The sequence below is a fragment of the Coregonus clupeaformis genome, chromosome 20 (assembly GCF_020615455.1).
Source record: "Coregonus clupeaformis isolate EN_2021a chromosome 20, ASM2061545v1, whole genome shotgun sequence".
Classification (NCBI taxonomy): Eukaryota; Metazoa; Chordata; class Actinopteri; order Salmoniformes; family Salmonidae; genus Coregonus; species Coregonus clupeaformis.
The window spans coordinates 47,019,417-47,041,218 of record NC_059211.1 but is presented as its reverse complement, the minus strand read 5'-3'; the positions used below and the strand labels follow the sequence as shown (position 1 = coordinate 47,041,218).

Genomic DNA, 21,802 nt, shown 5'->3' with positions numbered 1-21,802 from the left:
GTTTGTAGTATTAGTATCATTAATACTATATTATATTACTGTTGAGAACAATAAAAATGTTTGGTCCTTTGGTCCCTTAGGGGTGAAAGATTTTCAGTTGTACTGTAGCTAATGGAAACCTCAGTGACCCCAGAAAGTCACAGTTCTGCGCTTGCTGAGAGATGGTGAGAGAAAAAGAGAAAGAGGGAAAGAGAAAGAAAGTCCATCAGTGGGACAGAATAGCTTCTTTTTTTCCACTGTTTTTCTTGATCTTCAAGTGTTAACCCTCATTTATCCAGTATAGTAAAAGCCACAAGCGCCTCTTTCTTTATATATATGTGTATATAATACGTATATAGAAATCTATTTGTTGTTGCTGCTTTTTTGTTTGTTTGTTGCTTAATTAACAATTCAAGTCTCAACGAGAAAAGTTTCACATCTTTTTTCAGTTTCTTTACTTCTCTTGTATTTCTTGCACTGTGCCGTTTGTTGCGTTGAAGTCCTTCGGTGTAGCTGCTGCCAACTCATTCACACCTTCGTCTATCTATTCATCACTGCAGTAGCCTACGTCTTCTTCATAAGTAAATGCTGATATGTCTTTGAAAATTCCTTGTGTTGATTTTTTTTAAACATAATTTTTGTTTTCACAAAAAAAAAAGTTGAACTCCTCCAAGATATCTTCAGTTGTCCTCAAAACCTAAAAAATAGAGTTCAAATTGTTAGGTTCTAAGCTCTGGTACAATGATCCAGTCGGACTCTGAAGAAAGCTAGATTTATTAAACCACACTGGGTCATACAGCTGCAAAGACAAGGTTTGATTACACAAGCACATATATTTATAACCTCCTACTAGGCAGGGTCAACTCCTTACACATCTAGACAGCCAATCCATCTCTGTTGCTAGTCAGGAACTTAATTGGTTCCTCTCACTGGTGTAGTCATAGCCCTGCCTGATGCTAGAACCTTTGTGGGCATGGAAGTGTATTCGTGTGAGATAGGACTGTAGTAGGAGGGTCGTTGGGGTGGGTTTTTCTCACTTCATCTGTTGACTGACCTCGAGCCGAATTCCTCGCTCCTTCCTAGTTCCGCAGCTGGCCTACCTTATCAGGAACTGAAACTAGACCCCTTTGCCTCCCTCCTTAGGATCATTGATATTCAACAATAACATGTTTGAACAGAATATGAACTTTCTGCACTTCCCCTTGTCTCACTCAGTAACTTTCCATATACCAAGTTCCTATTCACCCTTCATTGACCCCAACATATACATTCCTTATACATGTAAAGTAATCAATATGTTCTAGTATGGTAACGTGAATAAGTATATATCAAGCTAGAATCCAACAAAACCATGTTTAGATCTAGCTTGCTTTGCTTTGAATGTTTGAGATGTCTTGATGTATAGATTTTACTTTCTTTTGTTTTATATCAGTGTGATGGTTTGGAGAAAGCCAGCCCACATTTGCAAATCAATCTATCTTTGTCTATCATGATGACAGATATCCCATTTCTAGTTGACAGGCATTCTATAAGTCTGAGTCTATAAGAAAGTCCACTGGGCTTACCTGTGCTGTTGCAGTGAATACTGAGGGCTAGGCTGTGTCAGTAAGGGCGGCTGGCATCCTTCGGTCGTTTTAACTGGACTTTCAACCTCTTCATTCCAATCTGAAAGCCGTTCATGGCTTGAATAGCTGCCTGTGCGCTAGCTGGGTTGTCGAAGCTCACAAACCCTAGGAGAAAAGACAGGCAAAGTGTATTAACCTAAAAGCTAAAACGGTCAATAGGGGAAAGTAGCCGAATAAGTATCCAATGATTTAATTATGAGGAAGCAAATAAAATATTTCAGACAATGCCCTTGCTCAATCAAATAGCATTATGCATGGACTAGTTCAGATTATATCAAAGGGCTTATTGTGATGGGAACCAAAGTAATATTTGGAACAATATTTAACAATATTTAACAATTTCTGTCATTTGAACCATTTTGCTTCTCAATGTACTGTAGCTTTGTGCAAACACTCTCAAATGCTCTTGAATATAAACCAATGAGCATGCCATTGTGGCTGTTCCACTTGCACAGAGAAGCAGAACCCACACAGGCGAACACAGAGAGACAGGCTGACGCAGAAGCACATGCGTACGGCGCCAGACACTCAAGTCCAAACTCATGCTGAGCATCCTGTTTCCATCAAGTGTAAAAATAAAGCCTTGAAAGTCAGTGACCAGAAACTGCAGTGGAGTGTGGCTCCGGTTGATGCACTCCCCAGCGTCTAGTGTCATTAGGAACAGTCGATGACCCATGGAAAAACAGCAGGAGCCTCCCCAGGTCCCCTGACACCTGGGAGGGGAGGTGTCTGCCTACGCTGCCCCATTAGGGGGATGGGTTAGGGGGGACAGAGGGAGGAGGAGAGGATGAGAGGGGTGCCCCGGGCCGGCCCTGCCACAGATAACAGGGAAGGATGTGGACTTAAACCTGCTTTAAGGGGAGCTCTCCATGTCAGCTTTTCTCCCTGCACCATCAGTCTGGGTTTATCCCTCTCCCTGCCTTCTACATGAATTACCCTCCAGAGCAGCCCAGTCCCCAGACCTAACATTACGTTGTAAATACATAGTGTATTAGTCAATACTGGAAATTTATATGTTATTAAGTCCCCCCTGAGAGCCGGGCGGCAATCAATTTTGCCCAGGGATGTGCGGCTCCCTGAATTGAAAACAAATGTTGATCTATAATTGTCCTTTGCCTTACCCTCTTTTTTTCTCTCCCCTCCCTTCATCCCCACTTTTCTTTCAAGCCCAAAGGCAGGTCTGGTCTGTGTGTTGGCAGAGCCAAGTGGGCCAGGGCCAGGTTAGCGTGTGAATCAGCCCCAGTGCGCCCTGGGTATTGGGAAGTAGTGGGGTTACAGAGCGGTGATCTGGATGCTGATACAGCAGAAGCCCTCACATGGGTTATCAGGTCAATTTCGCATACACACAGATACAGTGGGACAGGGACTGTGACTACATACATGGTATTCCCAGGATTTGTTGTGAACAAAATAGCTAAAAGCTTTTCAAACTCAAAGGACATCCTTAGTAAGATAGAAAGGGAAATATAGGCTACCAACTTGGTTAATGTAAAAGTAAATTTTTTTTGAAATAGCACAGGAATCATACTATCATAATATATAACAATTAAAATATTTTAGTACAGATTGCCTTGTTTGCGATACATTTAACGGTATTTAATATAATAGATTGATTGATAGAACAAACATAGACCTTCTCTCTATGACCTACTGTACAGTTATAGCTACATTACAAAACTCACCGAAGCATTTGCTCTGGTTGGTAGCTCGGTCCATGAAGACCTTGGAGGAGATGACGCTCCCAAAAGGCAGAAACATCTGCATGAGTTCATTATCTCCAAACTCCTGTGGCAGGTGGTAGATGAACAGGTTACAGCCCTCAGGCCCTGCGAACACACAAAAACCATGGAAACCACAATCAAACCTATTTACTGCTTTATTTACCGCTGCCTGCAGACCAGACCCACTGCTTCTCATTTGGCCGGGGAACAGATCGTAGAAGCACGACTAATGGAGTGGCAAAGAAATACATTTGTTAGGAGTTCTGTAACATTATCTCTCAATAACAACAACGCTGTGTTTACCGCCACAAATACAAATTGTGAATTTTCCTACTTTTATTTGATTTTGCATGGTGTGGCGGCATGACATCACTGAGGTGGTGCCTTGATGATTTGTTTTCATGGAGATGTCGAGCAGGCAGCATTAAACCTCTATTCAAGCATCTAATCTAGTCAAACGTCTCAACCCTTAATCAAGACAAAGGCCTACATAATAATACATGTATATGTCTTTGAGGAAAAACTGATTGGTAATGATTTAGAAATAGTGAATCCAAAATTACATTTACACACAGTTGTCATCATAATTCTGTGTAGGACAATCAACTAAGCAGATTGAGATGTGACTATAAATGGGTTTGAACCCAGTCAATGGATTACACAACGCAATCAACCTTTAGATGCCTCATATGTAATCTCCATGTAGTCTACATTTAGGTAAAGGTTAAAACCAAATCAACCCGCTAGACTGCATCACATCCAAAGATGCAAAGATGATGATGATGATGCTTGATTACTTTTATTTCCCCCCAGATAATACCTTCATGCAGCTGGAGTACTATGTAAGACTTTCATTTCTAAAAAGGGAACATTTAATCACTGCATTATAACACCTAGACAATATTTCCAGGAAAGTGTAATACCAAAATATGAAATACAAATCGCAATAAAGCAATATTGCAATGAAGCAATAACAGTGAATATTTAACTATTTATAATAGTGTCGTAAAATAGTTGTAAAAGAGTGTTGTAAAATAGTAATATTGTTCTCTCACCCTCACCTTCTCTCTGTTGCTGCTGCTGGATGACCTGTGATGGCTGAGGCAGTGTCTGGCCTATGGGAGTCAGTGTGCCAGCTGGGTAGATAGCTACAACACATTGAAGGGGAAACACAGAGAGAAACAAGGGGGTTCATGTCAACACTGCTGTAGGTTTGGTCATCACTGAATACTCAAACTATTTGTGTAAATATTTATCTAATAACAGAATCTTTATTTTAGTCGGTCAGTTATGCTGTATGCTTTCAGTTATAGTATTGCAGTATGTCATTCATTATACAACGGGTTGGTCTAATCCTGGATGCTGATTGGTTAAAACCGCATTCCAGCCGGTGTCTATACAACAAGTTACCACCGGCTAAAGCTATTGTTGAAATGTCTATTTACTCTGTTCCATCTCACTGCGCAATCCACTGTCTCATCAGCCCAGCCAGGCAATTTATAAACTTGATCTCCACTATGAAAATGTATGCACTCACTAACTGTAAGTCGCTCTGGATAAGAGCGTCTGCTAAATGACTAAAATGTAAAATGTAAAAAGCATCTAGACATTATCTCCCATTTCTTTTAGACTAGCATTTGGTTTTCAACAGCAGAGATTTGTATAAACCTTGCTGTCTGTCTCTCCGACATTTGCAACATTGTTTCAATATTGAAATTTGATCTCCAGCTGTCCCATAGTAATGAAAGTGTCGGGAGTCGGGACGAGACAGACAGGCAGACAGCTTTTCTGCCAATCGAAGTCATGAATCAGCTGGCATCATATTTATGGATATATACAAAGAAATGTCAATAGAAAACCGGTAAAATGAAATGAAATGCAGCTATTTTGCAGTTTTTCCAACTTCAGTTTGAAGTGATTGTGTTAGCTGTGTTGTTGGCTAGTTCCTCTGAACAACAGTGTCCTGATGAGAAAGCACATTTTCTATGCCAGGCGAAATCAACATCATTGTTATGGATGTATCCAAATAAATGTCACTAGAAAGCAGCTTAAACAAACGCAAATGCAGCTACTTTGCTGTTATTCTGGCTGCACTGTTTGACGTGACTGTAAGTTAGCCGTAGTTGGCTAGCTAGCAAGCAAGAAATAGGAACGCTGCCAGCCAGTATGGCAATGGAACATTTAGAACGAACGACTGGGTCGCTCGCGTCCATAGATACAGAACAAAAAGACTTAGCGACTGGGTCGTGTCTCTGGCAACCGAACCGATAGAACGAATGACCAGCCTGCTTGGGTAGTGTCACGCCCTGACATAGAGTTGGCTAGTTGATGAGTCAGGGTGTGAATATTATATGTGGGAATTTCTATGTGGACATTCTAGTATTTGTATTTCTATGTTTGGCCGGGTGTGATCGCTCGTTGTCTCTGATTGGGGATCATACTTAGGCAGCCAGTTTTCCTGCCTGGGTTGTGGGATCTTGTTTGTGTTTTGGTGTGTTTGGCTTGTTTGTGTATAGCCTTCCGACGTCACGTTTCGTTGCCTTTTGTTGTTTTGTCAGTGTTTATCCAGTTTAATAAACATGTTCGCATACCACGCTGCACCTTGGTCTGACCCATCTCTCAACGATCGTGACAGGTAGCAACCTTAGATTTGTGTCGGGACTATATCTTGTGGAAGGATGAAATAGTATGAATATATTCATCAAAATAATGTTTTTTTATGAAAATATGTTAGTAACCCATTGTATAAAAGTTGTATACGAGTGGCGCCGGAGAAGATGGCTGCCGTTTTACAGCCCTCTAACCAATTGTACTATTATGTGTGTTTTTCCGAGTTTTTCCGCGTTATTTGTAATTTATTCTGTACATAATGTTTCTGCCATCGTCTCTTAAAACCAAAAAGCGTTTCTGGATATCAGGACAGCGATTACTCACCTCGTATTGGACGAATAATCTTTCTTCAACGAGGCGGCCGCGAAGGATATCCTACAGACACCCGACAAGGCCCAAATCCCCGTCATTCGCATGAGGAAGAGACGGAGATATCGTGGACGTAGGTCGGGGTGCCTTGTAAGGATCAGACGGCGAGCGAGTAAACTGCCGCTCCCATCAATCCTATTAGCCAATCTTCAATCATTGGAAAATAAATTGGATGACCTAAGATTACGGTTATCCTACCAACGGGACATTAAAAACTGTAATATCTTATGTTTCACAGAGTCGTGGCTGAACGACGACATGGATAACATACAGCTAGCGGGCTATACGCTACATCGGCAGGATAGAACGGCTGACTCTGGTAAGACAAGGGGTGGCGGTCTGTGTATATTTGTAAACAACAGCTGGTGCACAAAATCAAATACTAAGGAAGTCTCGAGGTTTTGCTCGCCTGAGGTAGAGTATCTTATGATAAGCTGTAGACCACACTATTTACCAAGAGAGTTTTAATCTATATTTTTCATAGCTGTCTATTTACCACCACAAACCAATGCTGGCATTAAGATTGCACTGAATGAGCTGTATAAGGCCATAAGTCAACAGGAAAACGCTCATCCAGAGGCAGCGCTCCTAGTGGCCGGGGACTTTAATGCAGGGAAACTTAAATCCGTTCTACCTCATTTCTACCAGCATGTTAAATGTGCAACCAGAGGAAAAAAAAACTCTAGACCACCTTTACTCCACACACAGAGACGCATACAAAGCTCTCCCTCGCCCTCCATTTGGCAAATCTGACCATAACTCTATCCTCCTGATTCCTGCTTATAAGCAAAAACTAAAGCAGGAAGCACCAGTGACTCTGTAAATAAAAAAGTGGTCAGATGACGCAGATGCTAAGCTACAGGACTGTTTTGCTAGCACAGACTGGAACATGTGCCGGGATTCTTCAGATAGCATTGAGGAGTACACCACATCAGTCACTGGCTTCATTAATAAGTGCATCGATGATGTCGTCCCCACAGTGACCGTACGTACATACCCCAACCAGAAGCCATGGATTACAGGAAACATCCGCACTGAGGTAAAGGGTAGAGCTGCCGCTTTCAAGGAGCGGGACTCTAACCCGGACGCTTATAAGAAATCCCGCTATGCCCTCCGACGAACCATCAAACAGGCAAAGAGTCAATACAGGACTAAGATTGAATCGTACTACACCGGCTCTGATGCTCGTCGGATGTGGCAGGGCTTGAAAACTATTACAGACTACAAAGGGAAGCACAGCCGCGAGCTTCCCAGTGACACAAGCCTCCCAGACGAGCTAAACCACTTCTATGCTCGCCCGAGGCAAGCAACACTGAAGCATGCATGAGAGCACCAGCTGTTCCGGATGACTATGTGATCACGCTCTCCGTAGCCGATGTGAGTAAGACTTTTAAGCAGGTCAACATTCACAAGGCCGCAGGGCCAGACGGATTACCAGGACGTGTACTCCGAGCATGTGCTGACCAACTGGCAAGTGTCTTCACTGACATTTTCAACATGTCCCTGACTGAGTCTGTAATACCAACAAGTTTCAAGCAGACCACCATAGTCCCCGTGCCCAAGGACACTAAGATAACCTGCCTAAATGACTACCGACCCGTAGCACTGACGTCTGTAGCCATGAAGTGCTTTGAAAGGCTGGTCATGGTTCACATCAACACCATTATCCCAGAAACCCTAGACCCACTCCAATTTGCATACCGCCCCAACAGATCCACAGATGATGCAATCTCTATTGCACTCCACACTGCCCTTTCCCACCTGGACAAGAGGAACACCTACGTGAGAATGCTATTAATTGACTACAGCTCAGCATTCAACACCATAGTGCCCTCAAAGCTCATCACTAAGCTAAGGATCCTGGGACTAAACACCTCCCTCTGCAACTGGATCCTGGACTTCCTGACGGGCCGCCCCCAGGTGGTAAGGGTAGGTAACAACACATCTGCCACACTGATCCTCAACACGGGGGCCCCTCAGGGGTGCGTGCTCAGTCCCCTCCTGTACTCCCTGTTCACCCATGACTGCATGGCCAGGCACGACTCCAACACCATCATTAAGTTTGCCGACGACACAACAGTGGTAGGCCTGATCACCGACAACGATGAGACAGCCTATAGGGAGGAGGTCAGAGACCTGGCCGTGTGGTGCCAGGATAACAACCTCTCCCTCAATGTGACCAAGACAAAGGAGATGATTGTGGACTACAAAAAAAAGAGGACTGAGCATGCCCCCATTCTCATCGACAGGGCTGTAGTGGAACAGGTTGAGAGCTTCAAGTTCCTTGGTGTCCACATCACCAACGAACTATCATGGTCCAAACACACCAAGACAGTCGTGAAGAGGGCACGACAAAACCTATTCTCCCTCAGGAGACTGAAAAGATTCAGCATGGGTCCTCAGATCCTCAAAAAATTCTACAGCTGCACCATCGAGAGCATCCTGACTGGTTGCATCACCGCCTGGTATGGCAACTGCTTGGCCTCCGACCGCAAGGCACTACAGAGGGTAGTGCGTACGGCCCAGTACATCACTGGGGCCAAGCTTCCTGCCATCCAGGACCTCTATACCAGGCGGTGTCAGAGGAAGGCCCTCAAAATTGTCAAAGACTCCAGCCACCCTAGTCATAGACTGTTCTCTCTGCTACCGCACGGCAAGCGGTACCGGAGTGCCAAGTCTAGGTCCAAAAGACTTCTCAACAGCTTCTACCCCCAGCTTCTACCCCCAAGCTGAACAGCTAATCATGGCCACCCGGACTATTTGCATTGCCCCCCCCCCACCCCATCTTTTTACGCTGCTGCTACTCTGTTAATTATTTATGCATAGTCACTTTAACTCTACCCACATGTACATATTACTTCAACTACCTCAACTAGCCGGTGCCCCTGCACATTGACTCTGCACCGGTACCCGTGTATATATAGCCTCCCCTACTGTTATTTTATTTTACTTCTGCTCTTTTTTTCTCAACACTTTTTTGTTGTTGTTTTATTTTACTTTTTTATTAAAAATAAATGCACTGTTGGTTAAGGGCTGTAAGTAAGCATTTCACTGTAATGTCTGCACCTGTTGTATTCGGCGCATGTGGCCAATAAAATTTGATTTGATTTGATAACGCCCTCGAAGCCAGTGTTTGGTGGATATATTGGCACGGTTTAACAACACCCGTGCAATATATCCTCCAAACACCGGCTTCGAGGGCATTATCACTTAAATGTAGGATGTAAGGGATAATCAACGAGGGGCTATGCGTTCTATGGAAAATGATGAACGACGTGGAATGTGTGTTCCATGACACGCTACAAATGTTTTCAACATCCTCTGAAGTAGCAGGCAAGTTTACTAGATAGCTACAGTAGTTTCCGTGGTAACCAAACAAACAGACCTGGTAGTTTAGCTAACCAAACCATCAGTACTAGCTTGCCATTATGAAAATCGAATTCAACAATGCCAATAATGTTTTCAATTCGACTTTTGCTTTCAAACGCAGCACAAACATAGAACATGTAAGAATGAACTATAGCCACTGAATTCTTCCGTGAAAATATACCATGCCTTATAGGGAAATAATGCCCGTCCTAGAATGCCCTTCAAGACAATCAGAAACAAGTATTAAACAATGCCATGGTATAATCTGCATTATAAACTGGGTGGTTCGAGCCCTGAATGCTGATTGGCTGAAAGCCGTGGTATATCACGGGTATGACAAAACATTTATTTTTACTGCTCTAATTATGTTGGTAAACAGTTTATAATAGCAATAAGGCACCTCAGGGGTTTGTGGTACATGGCCAATATACCACGGCTAAGGGCTGTATCCAGGCACCCCACGTTGCTTCGTGCATAAGAAAAGCCCTTAGCCATGGTATATTGGCCATATACCACACCACCTCGTGCCTTATTGCTTAATTATACCATGGCATTGTTGAATACTAGTTTCTGATTGGCTTAAAGGGCATTCTAGAGCGTGCATTATTTCCCTACAATGAACAGTATATCAGCATGGTAGAATTCAATGGCTATAGTTCATTCTTAGATGTTTTGTTTGAGTCGAAATTGAAAACATTATTGGCATTGTTGAATTCTATTTCCATAATAGCAAACTAGGACTGATGGTTTGGTCAAAGATTTTTTATAACTAACTGTGGTTTGGTTAGCTAAACTAGCAAGTCTGTTTGTTTGGTTACCATGGCAACTACTGTAGCAATCTATTAAACTTGCAAGCTACTTCAGTAGATGTTGAACACATTTCTACCGGAAAATGAACACATTTCTAGTAGCAAATGTGTTAAATTATAGCCATGCTATAAAAGGGATAATCATCTCGGGGCTCTATGCGTTCTCTGGAAAATAATGCAACTCCGTGGAAGGTTAGTTCCACTCTGCTAGCGCGTCGTGGAACACACCTTCCACATCGTTCATTATTTTCACATAGAACGCATAGCCCCTCGTTGATTATCCCTTACATACTGTTAACTGGTAGAGATAAAGTAGAAAATGTGTTGCAAGTATGAAAGTAGTGTAGGGCTTCATTACCATGCTACAAAAAATGCATCATATTAATTTACTGCACCCAAGCCTTGAGGGCTTATCTCAGTGTGTACATAAGGCCTACCTGTGTATTGCTGTACTCCGGTGAAGGCTTGCTGGAGGGTGTCTGCGGCAGTGGGGCTCTGGGTGGAGTAGGGCGGCAGGCCGTTGGTGTACATGGTCTCCACGGCGGGATGTCCGTTGGGCTGATGGTGGGGGATGCCCGTGAAGCCGTTGACGATGGGAGTGACGATGCTGGGAGTGGTGATGTTGGCTGGTGGAGAGCTGAGGCCTGCCGAGAGACAAAGACATTTCTACTTTTACAGACTATCCAACACACACATATACCCACAAACACACACACTTTTGCTCGCTACACCTCCTCTCCATCACAAGGACAGGATTCCTACATGAAACTGTCACATAGCAGGCGCTGATGGTGACACATCCCGCTGGATCACTGGGAAGTCAACCTGTGAAAAATGAGCCTGTCTGTAGTGTTTGTGCGATAGCCTGCTGGCTCCGAGTGCGAACAGGATGATGAAACCACTATGCAACTCCAGTAACATTCTGACGAGATAGGGGAGATTACAGTGAAACATTTATTCAGTGTGGACACGGGTAGCAAAACACTGAGAGGCCTACTCTCTTTATATATCATGAAAAATATCAGATAGTTTGACACACCATGAGCACATACAGTTGAAGTCGGAAGTTTACATACACTTAGGTTGGAGTCATTAAAACTTGTTTTTCAACCACTCACACAAATGTCTTCTTAACAAACTATAGTTTTGGCAAGTCGGTTAGGACATCTACTTTGTGCATGACATAAGTAATTTTTCCAACAATTGTTTACAGACAGATTATTTCACTTATAATTCACTGTATCACAATTCCAGTGGGTCAGAAGTTTACATACACTAAGTTGACTGTGCCTTTAAACAGCTTGGAAAATTCCAGAAAATGATGTCATGGCTTTAGAAGCTTCTGTTAGGCTAACTGACATAATTTGAGTCAATTGGCGATATACCTGTAGATGTATTTCAAGGCCTACCTTCAAACTCAGTGCCTCTTTGCTTGACATCATGGGAAAATCAAAAGAAATCAGCCAAGACCTCAGAAAAAAAATTTGTAGACCTCCACAAGTCTGGTTCATCCTTGGGAGCAATTTCCAAACGCCTGAAGAACGTACTTTGGTGCGAAAAGTGCAAATCAATCCCAGAACAACAGCAAAGGACCTTGTGAAGATGCTGGAGGAAACAGGTACAAAAGTATCTATATCCACAGTAAAACGAGTCCTATATCGACATAACCTGAAAGGCCGCTCAGCAAAGAAGAAGCTACTGCTCCAAAACCGCCATAAAAAAGCCAGACTACGGTTTGCAACAGCACATGGGGACAAAGATCATACTTTTTGGAGAAATGTCCTCTGGTCTGATGAAACCAAAATAGAACTGTTTGGCCATAATGACCATCGTTATGTTTGGAGGAAAAAGGGGGTGCTTGCAAGCCGAAGAACACCATCCCAACCGTGAAGCACAGGGGTGGCAGCATCATGCTGTGGGGGTGCTTTGCTGCAGGAGGGACTGGTGCACTTCACAAAATAGATGGCATCATGAGAAAGGAAAATTATGTGGATATATTGAAGCAACATCTCAAGACGTCAGTCAGGAAGTTAAAGCTGGGTCGCAAATGGGTCTTCCAAATGGACAATGACCTCAAGCATACTTCCAAAGTTGTGGCAAAATGGCTTAAGGACAACAAAGTCAAGGTATTGGAGTGGCCATCACAAAGCCCTGACCTCAATCCTATAGAATATTTGTGTGAAGAACTGAAAAAGTGTGTGCGAGCAAGGAGGCCTACAAACCTGACTCAATTACTCCAGCTCTGTCAGGAGGAATGGGCCAAAATTCACCCAACTTATTGTGGGAAGCTTGTGGAAGGTTACCTGAAACGTTTGACCCAAGTTAAACAATTTAAAGGCAATGCTACCAAATACTAATTGAGTGTATGTAAACTTTTGACCCACTGGGAATGTGATGAAATAAATAAAAGCTGAAATAAATCATTCTCTCTACTATTATTCTGACATTTTCAGATTCTTAAAATAAAGTGGTGATTCTAACTGACCTAAGACAGGGAATTTTTACTAGGATTAAATGTCAGGAATTGTGAAAAACTGAGTTTAAATGTATTTGGCTAAGGTGTATGTAAACTTCCGACTTCAACTGTAACACACACACACACACATAAGCACACACACACACACACACACACACACACACACACACGGTTGCAGGATGTTTCACGGTTAGAATAGAATTGGATGCTCCTCTCTCATTCGATGAATTTTAAACCAGCCTCTTGTTGAAAGTGTGCAATCTTGTGCGGAATGTGAATGAGTCCATTTGAGGAGGATCTCACTATGGATGATGGATACTTTGAAAGGCTGCTCCGTGGTAGAGCATCAGCCCTCACTGAGAAACGGGCCCCCTGGGGAACACCTTTCAATCTGGAGCCAAGAAGGGATTGGACAGAAAGGCCTGTTGTCACGGAAACCCTCAGGCATGCCATCATAGCAATTTGTCCGCCTCGGTAAAGAGCCCCTAAAGAAAAGTCCACATAGGGATGGATACATATGGTGGGTATGCTATGCTGCATGGCTGGGAGTAATGCTAATGCCTTGGTAAATAGGCTGTGGATCACACACAGAAAAACCCGCACAGAGCCATGTCAGCCTGAGACTACCCACGCACTCGGAGCACAGTTTAAGCAGTGGGGAGCCTGACACTCATGCAGCCAACCGCTGTGACCAGGGGAATTGCCCGGGTCCCGGCGAGAGCTGTTGTGTCTTTTGCACCATTTCCTTTTTTTAAGCTCCCTGCGTTTGCTTGTTTCCTGCAGAACTCTGATGAATTAGACTGCAGCTCTGGCCCATTCTCTGGCGGGGCCCAGGAGACTGCTGCTCCCCGTTCTGAGGGTTCAGACAGCCAGTCTGGCCGACCACACGCACTCTATTGTACTGCGCCATAATGCAGCCTCTCCATCATCAGGGAAATTCATTTTCCAAGGCTTAGCAGTGGGCCGCGGCCACCGTGTGCATCAGGGTCAGCAGGCAGACGCATCGCACGTGTGATAAGAGCCCAGAGAAAGGAGATTCTAAAAGTCACAGGGTGGGAGATTGTGCTTGTTGGGGACCTTGGGTGCCAGAGAGAGCCCAGTGGATCAGGGACGAGACACAGACATGCAGGGAGCCATGTCCAAGTGTAATGTGAGAGACGACAGCTTTAAACTAGAAAAATACATTTACTGAAGTAGATGCGGTGTGCTTGCTAGTCTTGAAGTATTTATGGTTGTACAATAATAATAGTAGTGGTAGTGACGGCAGTAGTAATTGTAGTAGTAGTAATGGTAGTAATAGGGTTTTCATAGGCTATGGGTTAGTTATAGTGACCTATTTTTGGTTTGTAGCTGTGGAGTTATTATAGTGGGTTATAGTGGGCTAGTTTAGTAGGCTAGAGTGAGTACTATATCATCATAAGCCATATAATGTATTACTGTGATCAGGGCACCCTTGGGAATGAGACCCTGGTCTAAATAGGTTTTCCCTAAACAATAATAATAATAGTGTAATAAAAGTATTTTTAAGCTCTCAAAATGTTCTAGTTTGAACATTCTGAAAGTGTTGTAGCAGTAATTTCAGTTTAGAATGTTGAAGCCTGCGTTCCACCATTGAAATGAATGGGGATACAACAAGCTTTATAGTTTTGAAGTGGGAATGGAAGCAAAAAGCTGTGTTAAAGCCATCTAAGTTGAGTCAGTCTGTGGTGTATCCAAAATGTACCTTTGAAGTCTATGGAGCTTTATGCACATCTTAAATGGTTATAGTTCAAAAAGTATAAATGGTATCAAAAAGCTGCATACAAGCACACTATTATAGACCAGTCTGCACGTTTTAAAGTTTGAATGGCGTTTCAATCTTAAACGGTTGAAGACTAGTAGCGACCGGAATTTTTCCCATTCAAGTCTATGGCACCTGAAATGCATTGAGATTTATGCTTTTTTTCAAGCATCAGTGCCAGTCTGCATGTTTGAAAGTTATTTTGGTGTTGGTAGCTTTTACGGTTTTGGCCCTACAGGTGGCAATGGGAGGCGAATAATAATAATAATAATAATAATAATAGTAATAATAGTAATAATAATAAGTATGAACAGTTTCTAAAGTTGTGCTTTGCTTTCAGCAACACATTTAATAATTAATGCTACTCAGCTCTGAGAAGAGGCCGAAACTACTCAAAAACTTGTAGTACCTATCTAAGGACAAGTGGGATTACAAAGAATATACTGAGAATATGATTTCATTTTCCTGCATATTACTTTTCACACAACCATACCATTAGATGAACTACCGTTACTGCTCAAATATTATGTTCTTAAACATGATCAAACCTCAGCCAATGTACTTCTAGCTAGAGTAGGATAAATATTGTGACCTAAGCAAATGTCTTTCTAGCTCGAGTTGGGAGAAATATTGTACTCCCACGGTGCCATACATAACAAGACATTTCATTTTATACTCCAGTGGACATATAGCCTCGCATTGTGAAAATCATATTCATAGCGTGTTTACAATACACACACAAGCATGTGCCTGTTTACATATGCCTGTTTACTGAATGCATTGTCCCATAATAATGACATGTTGTTTTGCACTCCAGAATGGGTAAATAGGATACTACGGGTCAAGAGATTGCTTATATTACACAACACGGTCTTACCTGTCAGTTTTCTAAGGTTATTATTCCATGAAGTAAGTCTACTACATATTCCACTTGGTTTTATGTTATGAAAGCATAATTACATTTACATTATTACAGTCTGTTCTTTGGGAAAATTGTTGATTTACACCCTGCGATGATTGCGCTGAGAAGGAAGCATAATAGTATTTATTATGCTAATTATACATTCAAATCAACAAGGAGCACTGGACCCATTTTGGAGAGCTCCACAGTCATTATGAACACAAGGACTGTCTCTCAGCGAAGCAAGAAATAAGCATTCATAACAGATGTTTTCATTTAGTTGATTTAAAAACTAGGTGCATTCGTACTCAGAGGGCAAACTGCAGTCAAACTGTTCTGGTTGTTCAAACGTTAATGAAAAAAGATCTAAAATGTTATAAAGGGTGTAGATTAAGATTGCAAGAGATCTACTAATGCTACTGAAAATTACTTTTTGTCATTAAAAGGTGTTATCCATGTTAATGTGATAAAGTCCATCCTGAAAAATTGTGCTCTATTAGATGATGGTGAGACTATATATGGTACATATTGTATGAAATGTGATTCGGTATAGTGGTCTGTATGCAGCAACCCTGGTAGGATGAATGTGGCTTGTGCCAAAGGGGGTATTCTGTCTGAGCTGGTATCCCGTGGCTAACGTGACACACAGCAACCCAAGGTGAGGCCGCCCTGAGCCCAGGCAGGCAGGCAGGCGTTCCCACTGAGGCGTAGTGCTGCTTAGAGCCATTCAGGGGGTCAAAAACACTGTGTCAAACAGCTCATTAGCTTCAACTGTGGCATTAGTCACTCTGTGGAATCGTCCTGCATCATGTTTTTGACCCCAATCTAAACCCACTTCCATCAGTGACACAATCAGGGCTGAATTGAATGGGAGTGTTGTTAGGCAGGGCCCTATATGTATGTAATGGATGTATTCAGCCCATGTAGAGCAGTGCTCTGGAACATAACATTATGTGACTTTGATTACACCCTTCCTGCTCATGTGATCGACCTAACAAAGCACTGCCGTTCCCCTCCCCCTATCTATCCCCCTGGGATCGGCATCTTTTTTTAGTTTCATTTTTATTTATCTTGTAGCTCAAGAAGTGCACCTGCTGAACATTATTGTCAAAAAGCATCATCATGCATCACTGTAAGGATACATGCTCTAATCAAGTCAACCATCTGGCAGGCTGCTTATACGCCATCAAGCTGAAATGCTTTACATCTGTTAATCAAATGGGTGTTTCATTGTTTTCAGAAAGCACCCCTTAACCTTTCAGGCTCTTTAAACTTTTTATTCTGTGGTACACAAGCTTTATGTTGTGATAGGCAGGCGGGCGCAGAGGTGATTCAGATCATTAAAAGAGAGAGTAATGCATCACATTTACCTCAAGATCAGCCAGGCTTTGAATGGTCATCTTTACGACACTGTTTGTAATTTATGGTAATGCAGGCACTGCATTGTGGGATTTAGCGAGGCGCCTGTCATCATCCAGTGATATGCAATGGACTTCTTCGGTTATTAAAGAGAGATTTAGGCTAAGGTTATCAACATAGAGGCTAAAACCTTTCTATATTTGATGTCTAGGCCGCATATTTGGCACTGCTGAATTTTTGGACATATCTAAGTATAGTGGCAATGTTTTGTGTCAAGATATGGAGAGTCCATGAGACAACTTTGTGGGCCAGCATCAGTAAAGAACATGAAAGCATGTCTCTAACATTACAATGAATTATTCCACTTATTTACTGTAGGAGTCCCAAAGTCTCTGAGTGGCTGTAGAACCTCTCAGACCCCTTAAACAGACAGCCTTGCAAGTCATTTTATGTGCTCCTTCAATTAACTCTAAATAAGTCATGGGACCAGTCGACATGTGAACGGGGAGGATGCTGCATACATACACCAGTCTACTGCCTATCAGCACAGACTCCAATGAATGGAATACAAATTCCTTTCATATTTATTGTAGTCCTTGGAAATTCTCTCTCTTGCAGTAATTAATAATGCATTGGATTCAATAATAAAAGTAATCAGCAGACTGTAGCTTACACAGAAGCGTGTCAAATGCTAGACATACTTCAGCGCTTCTCGGGTTCCTGAGAGGGAACACACACCATGGTGAGCTCTTTTCAATACCAAAGGCCAATTCATTAAGCTCCTTGCATTGCAGATTGATACACCATTGATTCCAACCCCCCGCAAAAGCCTATTTTGCTTATGATTATAACATAGTGGATTGCTCTCTCGAACAAGGTGATGCAGTATCATGAAGCCCTTTGAAAAGGTTAAATGTATATGAAATTAATATCTGATATGACTCAATTATATTTTCTTTATATCCCGGTATTGATTATGCACTTCTGTATATTTCAAATCAGTATTATGTATTTACTGCATACTTAGTCCATACAATGTGTGCATATAAAGTACATGTGGTGATCCTGTCTCTTGGTCTTTCATAACAGTAGTACTATACTGCAGTCAAGCTTCAGTATAAATACTGAACACAACACATACAATGCAGTGTAATTATGTCCTGTATTACCAACAGACAAGAAGCACCTCAGCTATACTTTTAATCACTGTCTTTGATTGATTACCTGTGTAAAAAATGTTACTGTAAATATTTGACAAATAGCCCCTCTCCAGCCTCCACCAACTACAACGCTTAACTTAGTGCATATACAGGACCAGTCAAAAGTTTGACACACCTACTCATTCAAGGGTTTTTCTTTATTTTTACTATTTTCTACATTGTAGAATAATAGTGAAGACATCAAAACTATGAAATAACACATATGGAATCATGTAGTAACCAAATAAGTGTTAAACACAGGGCTCCCGAGTGGCGCAGCGGTCTAAGGCACTGCATCTCAGTGCTTGAGGCGTCACTACAGACCCCCTGGTTCGATTCCAGGCTGTATCACAACCGGCTGTGATTGGGAGTCCCATAGGGCGGTGCACAATTGGCCCGGGTTTGGCCGGTGTAGGCCGTCATTGTAAATAAGAATTTGTTCTTAACTGACTTGCCTAGTTAAACAAATAAAAATATATTTTATATTTGAGATTCTTCAAATAGCCACCCTTTTCCTTTATGACAGCTTTGCACACTCTTGGCATTCTCTCAACCAGCTTCACCTGGAATGATTTTCCAACAGTCTTGAAGGAGTTCCCACATATGCTGAGCACTTGTTGGCTGATTTTCCTTCACTCTGCCATTACTCCCACACCATAACACCTCCTCCTCCATGCTTTATGGTGGGAAATACACATGCATTCACCTACTCTGCGTCTCACAAAGACACAGCAGTTGGAACCAAAAATCTCAAATTTGGACTCCAGACCAAAGGACACATTTCCACCGGTCTAATGTCCATTGCTCGTGTTTCTTGGCCCAAGCAGGTCCCTTCTTATTATTGGTGTCCTTTAGTAGTGGTTTCTTTGCAGGAATTTGACCATGAATGCCTGATTCACACAGTTGATGTTGAGATGTGTCTTTGACTTGAACTCTGTGAAGCATTTATTTGGGCTGCAATTTCTGAGGCAAGTAACTCTAATGAACTTATCCTCTGCAGCAGAGGTAACTCTGGGTCTTCCATTCCTGTGGCGGTCCTCATGAGAGCCAGTTTCATCATAGCGCTTGATGGTTTTTGCGACTGCACTTGAAGAAACTTTCAAAGTTCTTGAAATGTTCCGTATTGACTGACCTTCATGGACTGTTTCTCTTTGCTTATTTGAGCTGTTCTTGCCATAATATGGACTTGGTCTTTTACCAAATAGGGCTATCTTCTGTATACCAACCCTACCTTGTCACAACACAACTGATTGGCTCAAACGCATTAAGAAGGAAAGAAATTCCACAAATTAACTTTTAAGAAGGCACACCTGATAATTGAAATGCATTCCAGGTGACTACCTCATGAAGCTGGTTGAGAGAATGCCAAGAGTGTGCAAAGCTGTCATCAAGGCAAAGGATGGCTATTTGAAGAATCTCAAATATTAAATATATTTTGATTTGTTTAACACTTTTTTGGTTACTACATGATTCCATATGTGTTATTTCATAGATTTGATGTCTTCACTATTATTCTACAATGTAAAAAATAGTATAAATAAAGAAAAACCCTTGAATGAGTAGGTGTGTCCAAACTTTTGACTGGTAGTGTATATATACAGTATACAGCATGTGCATATTGGCCTGTTCCATCATATATACATGCATGTATTAAGTCATACGAGAGAGAGTTAGTGAGTGAGTGAGTGAGTGAGTGAGTGAGTGAGTGAGTGTGTGTGAGAGAGAGAGAGAGAGACAGAGAGAGACAGAGAGAGAATGAAGAGAGAGACAGGAGAGAGATGGTCACTGACAGAACCCATTCTAGCCTGTGATATTGATTTTCAGAGTAGAACGTAAAGGTGCTTTAAAATGGGTAATGTCAGACTGATGCGTAGTCTTGACTGTTGATTCCCTCACAGTTATACAGTTACAGTTATATTGTTATACAGTTACCAAACTCACTATACTGCAATGTCGGGGAAATATACAAATAAACACAACAAAGACTTAGATTTTGTATTATTCATTTCGATGCATGCTTTGTGAGAGAGGATCTTGTGGGTTCCTCAGTTTTACAAAAATTAAATATTGCTGAATAAGCAAATGTTATGCGGTAGCTATCTCAAATCTCTGCTGCGCTCCCTTTAATGTGTCTGTATAGAATGTTGGGGCCGTTTGTAATGGAAAACTGAGGGAATTGCATGCAGATCCTGTGTAAGTGTTTCAAAGCACAAGGTCAAAAGACGGAGGAGAAATTAGTGCCTGTACCTGTAAACATATCTATTATGCTCCCGATTCGATTTACTGCACCAAATATATCTGCATACACTACATAAATATGCAAATCACATCAGATGTATTTTTCTTTTCATTTTTCTCCAACAGAATATTTTTGGATTATCAGTAGGCAGGCACTACATTTCCCATTTCTCTTGGCCTTGCTGCAGTCTGAGTTCTCTCTTCCCTCTTCCTCCCCCCATCTCCCAAACTCCCCCCACACACATAAACACACATACGCATACACCCACTCACCCAAAGAGAATGAAACGCATTGCTTACCCAGTGCCTGATGGAACTCACCAGACACCGGGGTCATGGAGTTGGGTGGGAGGCCGTTGATGCTGAGTGCCCCCATCTGGTGGAGTTGGGTGGCGGGGAAGGCCATGCTGGGTGTCAGGTAGCCCCCATGGCTCGCTGCCATGATGGCTGCCTGCTGCTGCATGAGCTGGGGGAACAGGAGGGAGGGAAAGAGAGGGAGAGAGAGGAAGAGAGAGGGAGAGAGGTTAGTATAGATGGAGGGAGAAGAGAGAGAATGAGAGGGAAATGAGGGATGGGCGGTGAGCGAGATTTAGAATAAAGCGAGAGAGAGAGAGAGAGAAAAAGAGAGAGGAAATTATGGAGAAAGAGACGGAGTGAGAGAGAGGGTGGAGAGAGGGAGAGATGAGCATAGGAAAGTTAGAGTAGAGGGAGGTATAGATGGGGTTGATGGATGTATAGCGCATGGAAAGTAGAGCGGAATAAAAGAAAGGAAAGAAAATAAAAGTCTGTCAACCTATGTTTAGTGAATCTGTCTATCCTCACAGTCGGAGGGCTGTCAGCAGCTGTAGGAATCTTTCAATAGCTGTCTGTTGGGCTCATTCAAATCAACGGATTGACATGTGCACATTATTCCTGTCTCTAGGGAACTGGGAAAGTTCAGAGGCAGAATTGAATTGCATTTATCTTCCTTTGTCAAACTTCTCTGTGAGTGTCCCTCTCTGGTTGTGTAAGGTAAAGTGGAGGGGCAGTGACATCTCTCAGTGGCTCCGCTTGCTAGGATCTTTTGAACTTGCTGCGGTGCCACTGGCGTGTCACGAGCAGCAACCTGTAATGGCAGTCCATTTACACTGGACACACTGATAAAGAACTGGGCTGACACCACTTAGCACGAACACACAGCTAAACCCATTCTCTATCCAATACTGCCTAGAATATACCCACGAACACGTCTAGTATTTCTGCACTCAGTCTCAGATACTGAGGGCCTAATTCCAGAGAAAATCCATCATTGTACGAAGGTGTTTGCAACCTCTGGATCAGTGGGTTTATCTGGGAAATCAATGCTCTTTTGTAGGGCATGTATTTCA

General features: G+C 42.5%; 1 protein-coding gene across 11 annotated transcripts in view; it reads right to left on the bottom strand.

The window, feature by feature from the left end:
* Positions 1-607: 607 nt before the first annotated feature.
* The window catches only part of LOC121533539 (CUGBP Elav-like family member 5), a 242,950-nt gene continuing 221,755 nt past the window's right edge, over positions 608-21,802 (bottom strand). For 7 of the 11 annotated variants that reach the window (XM_041839573.2, XM_041839577.2, XM_041839578.2 and 4 more), the window contains 6 exons: positions 20,709-20,901; positions 10,920-11,126; positions 4,381-4,473; positions 3,287-3,430; positions 1,545-1,709; positions 608-676 (listed from right to left, as the gene is read on the bottom strand). In XM_041839573.2, coding sequence (XP_041695507.1) covers positions 1,582-1,709; positions 3,287-3,430; positions 4,381-4,473; positions 10,920-11,126; positions 20,709-20,901 — 765 coding nt within the window. In that variant the 3' untranslated portion in view covers positions 608-676; positions 1,545-1,581. The remainder of the gene's footprint in view (positions 677-1,544; positions 1,710-3,286; positions 3,431-4,380; positions 4,474-10,919; positions 11,127-20,708; positions 20,902-21,802) is intronic. The other 4 variants (XM_041839575.2, XM_041839583.2, XM_041839584.2 and 1 more) reach the window with 2 other exon arrangements.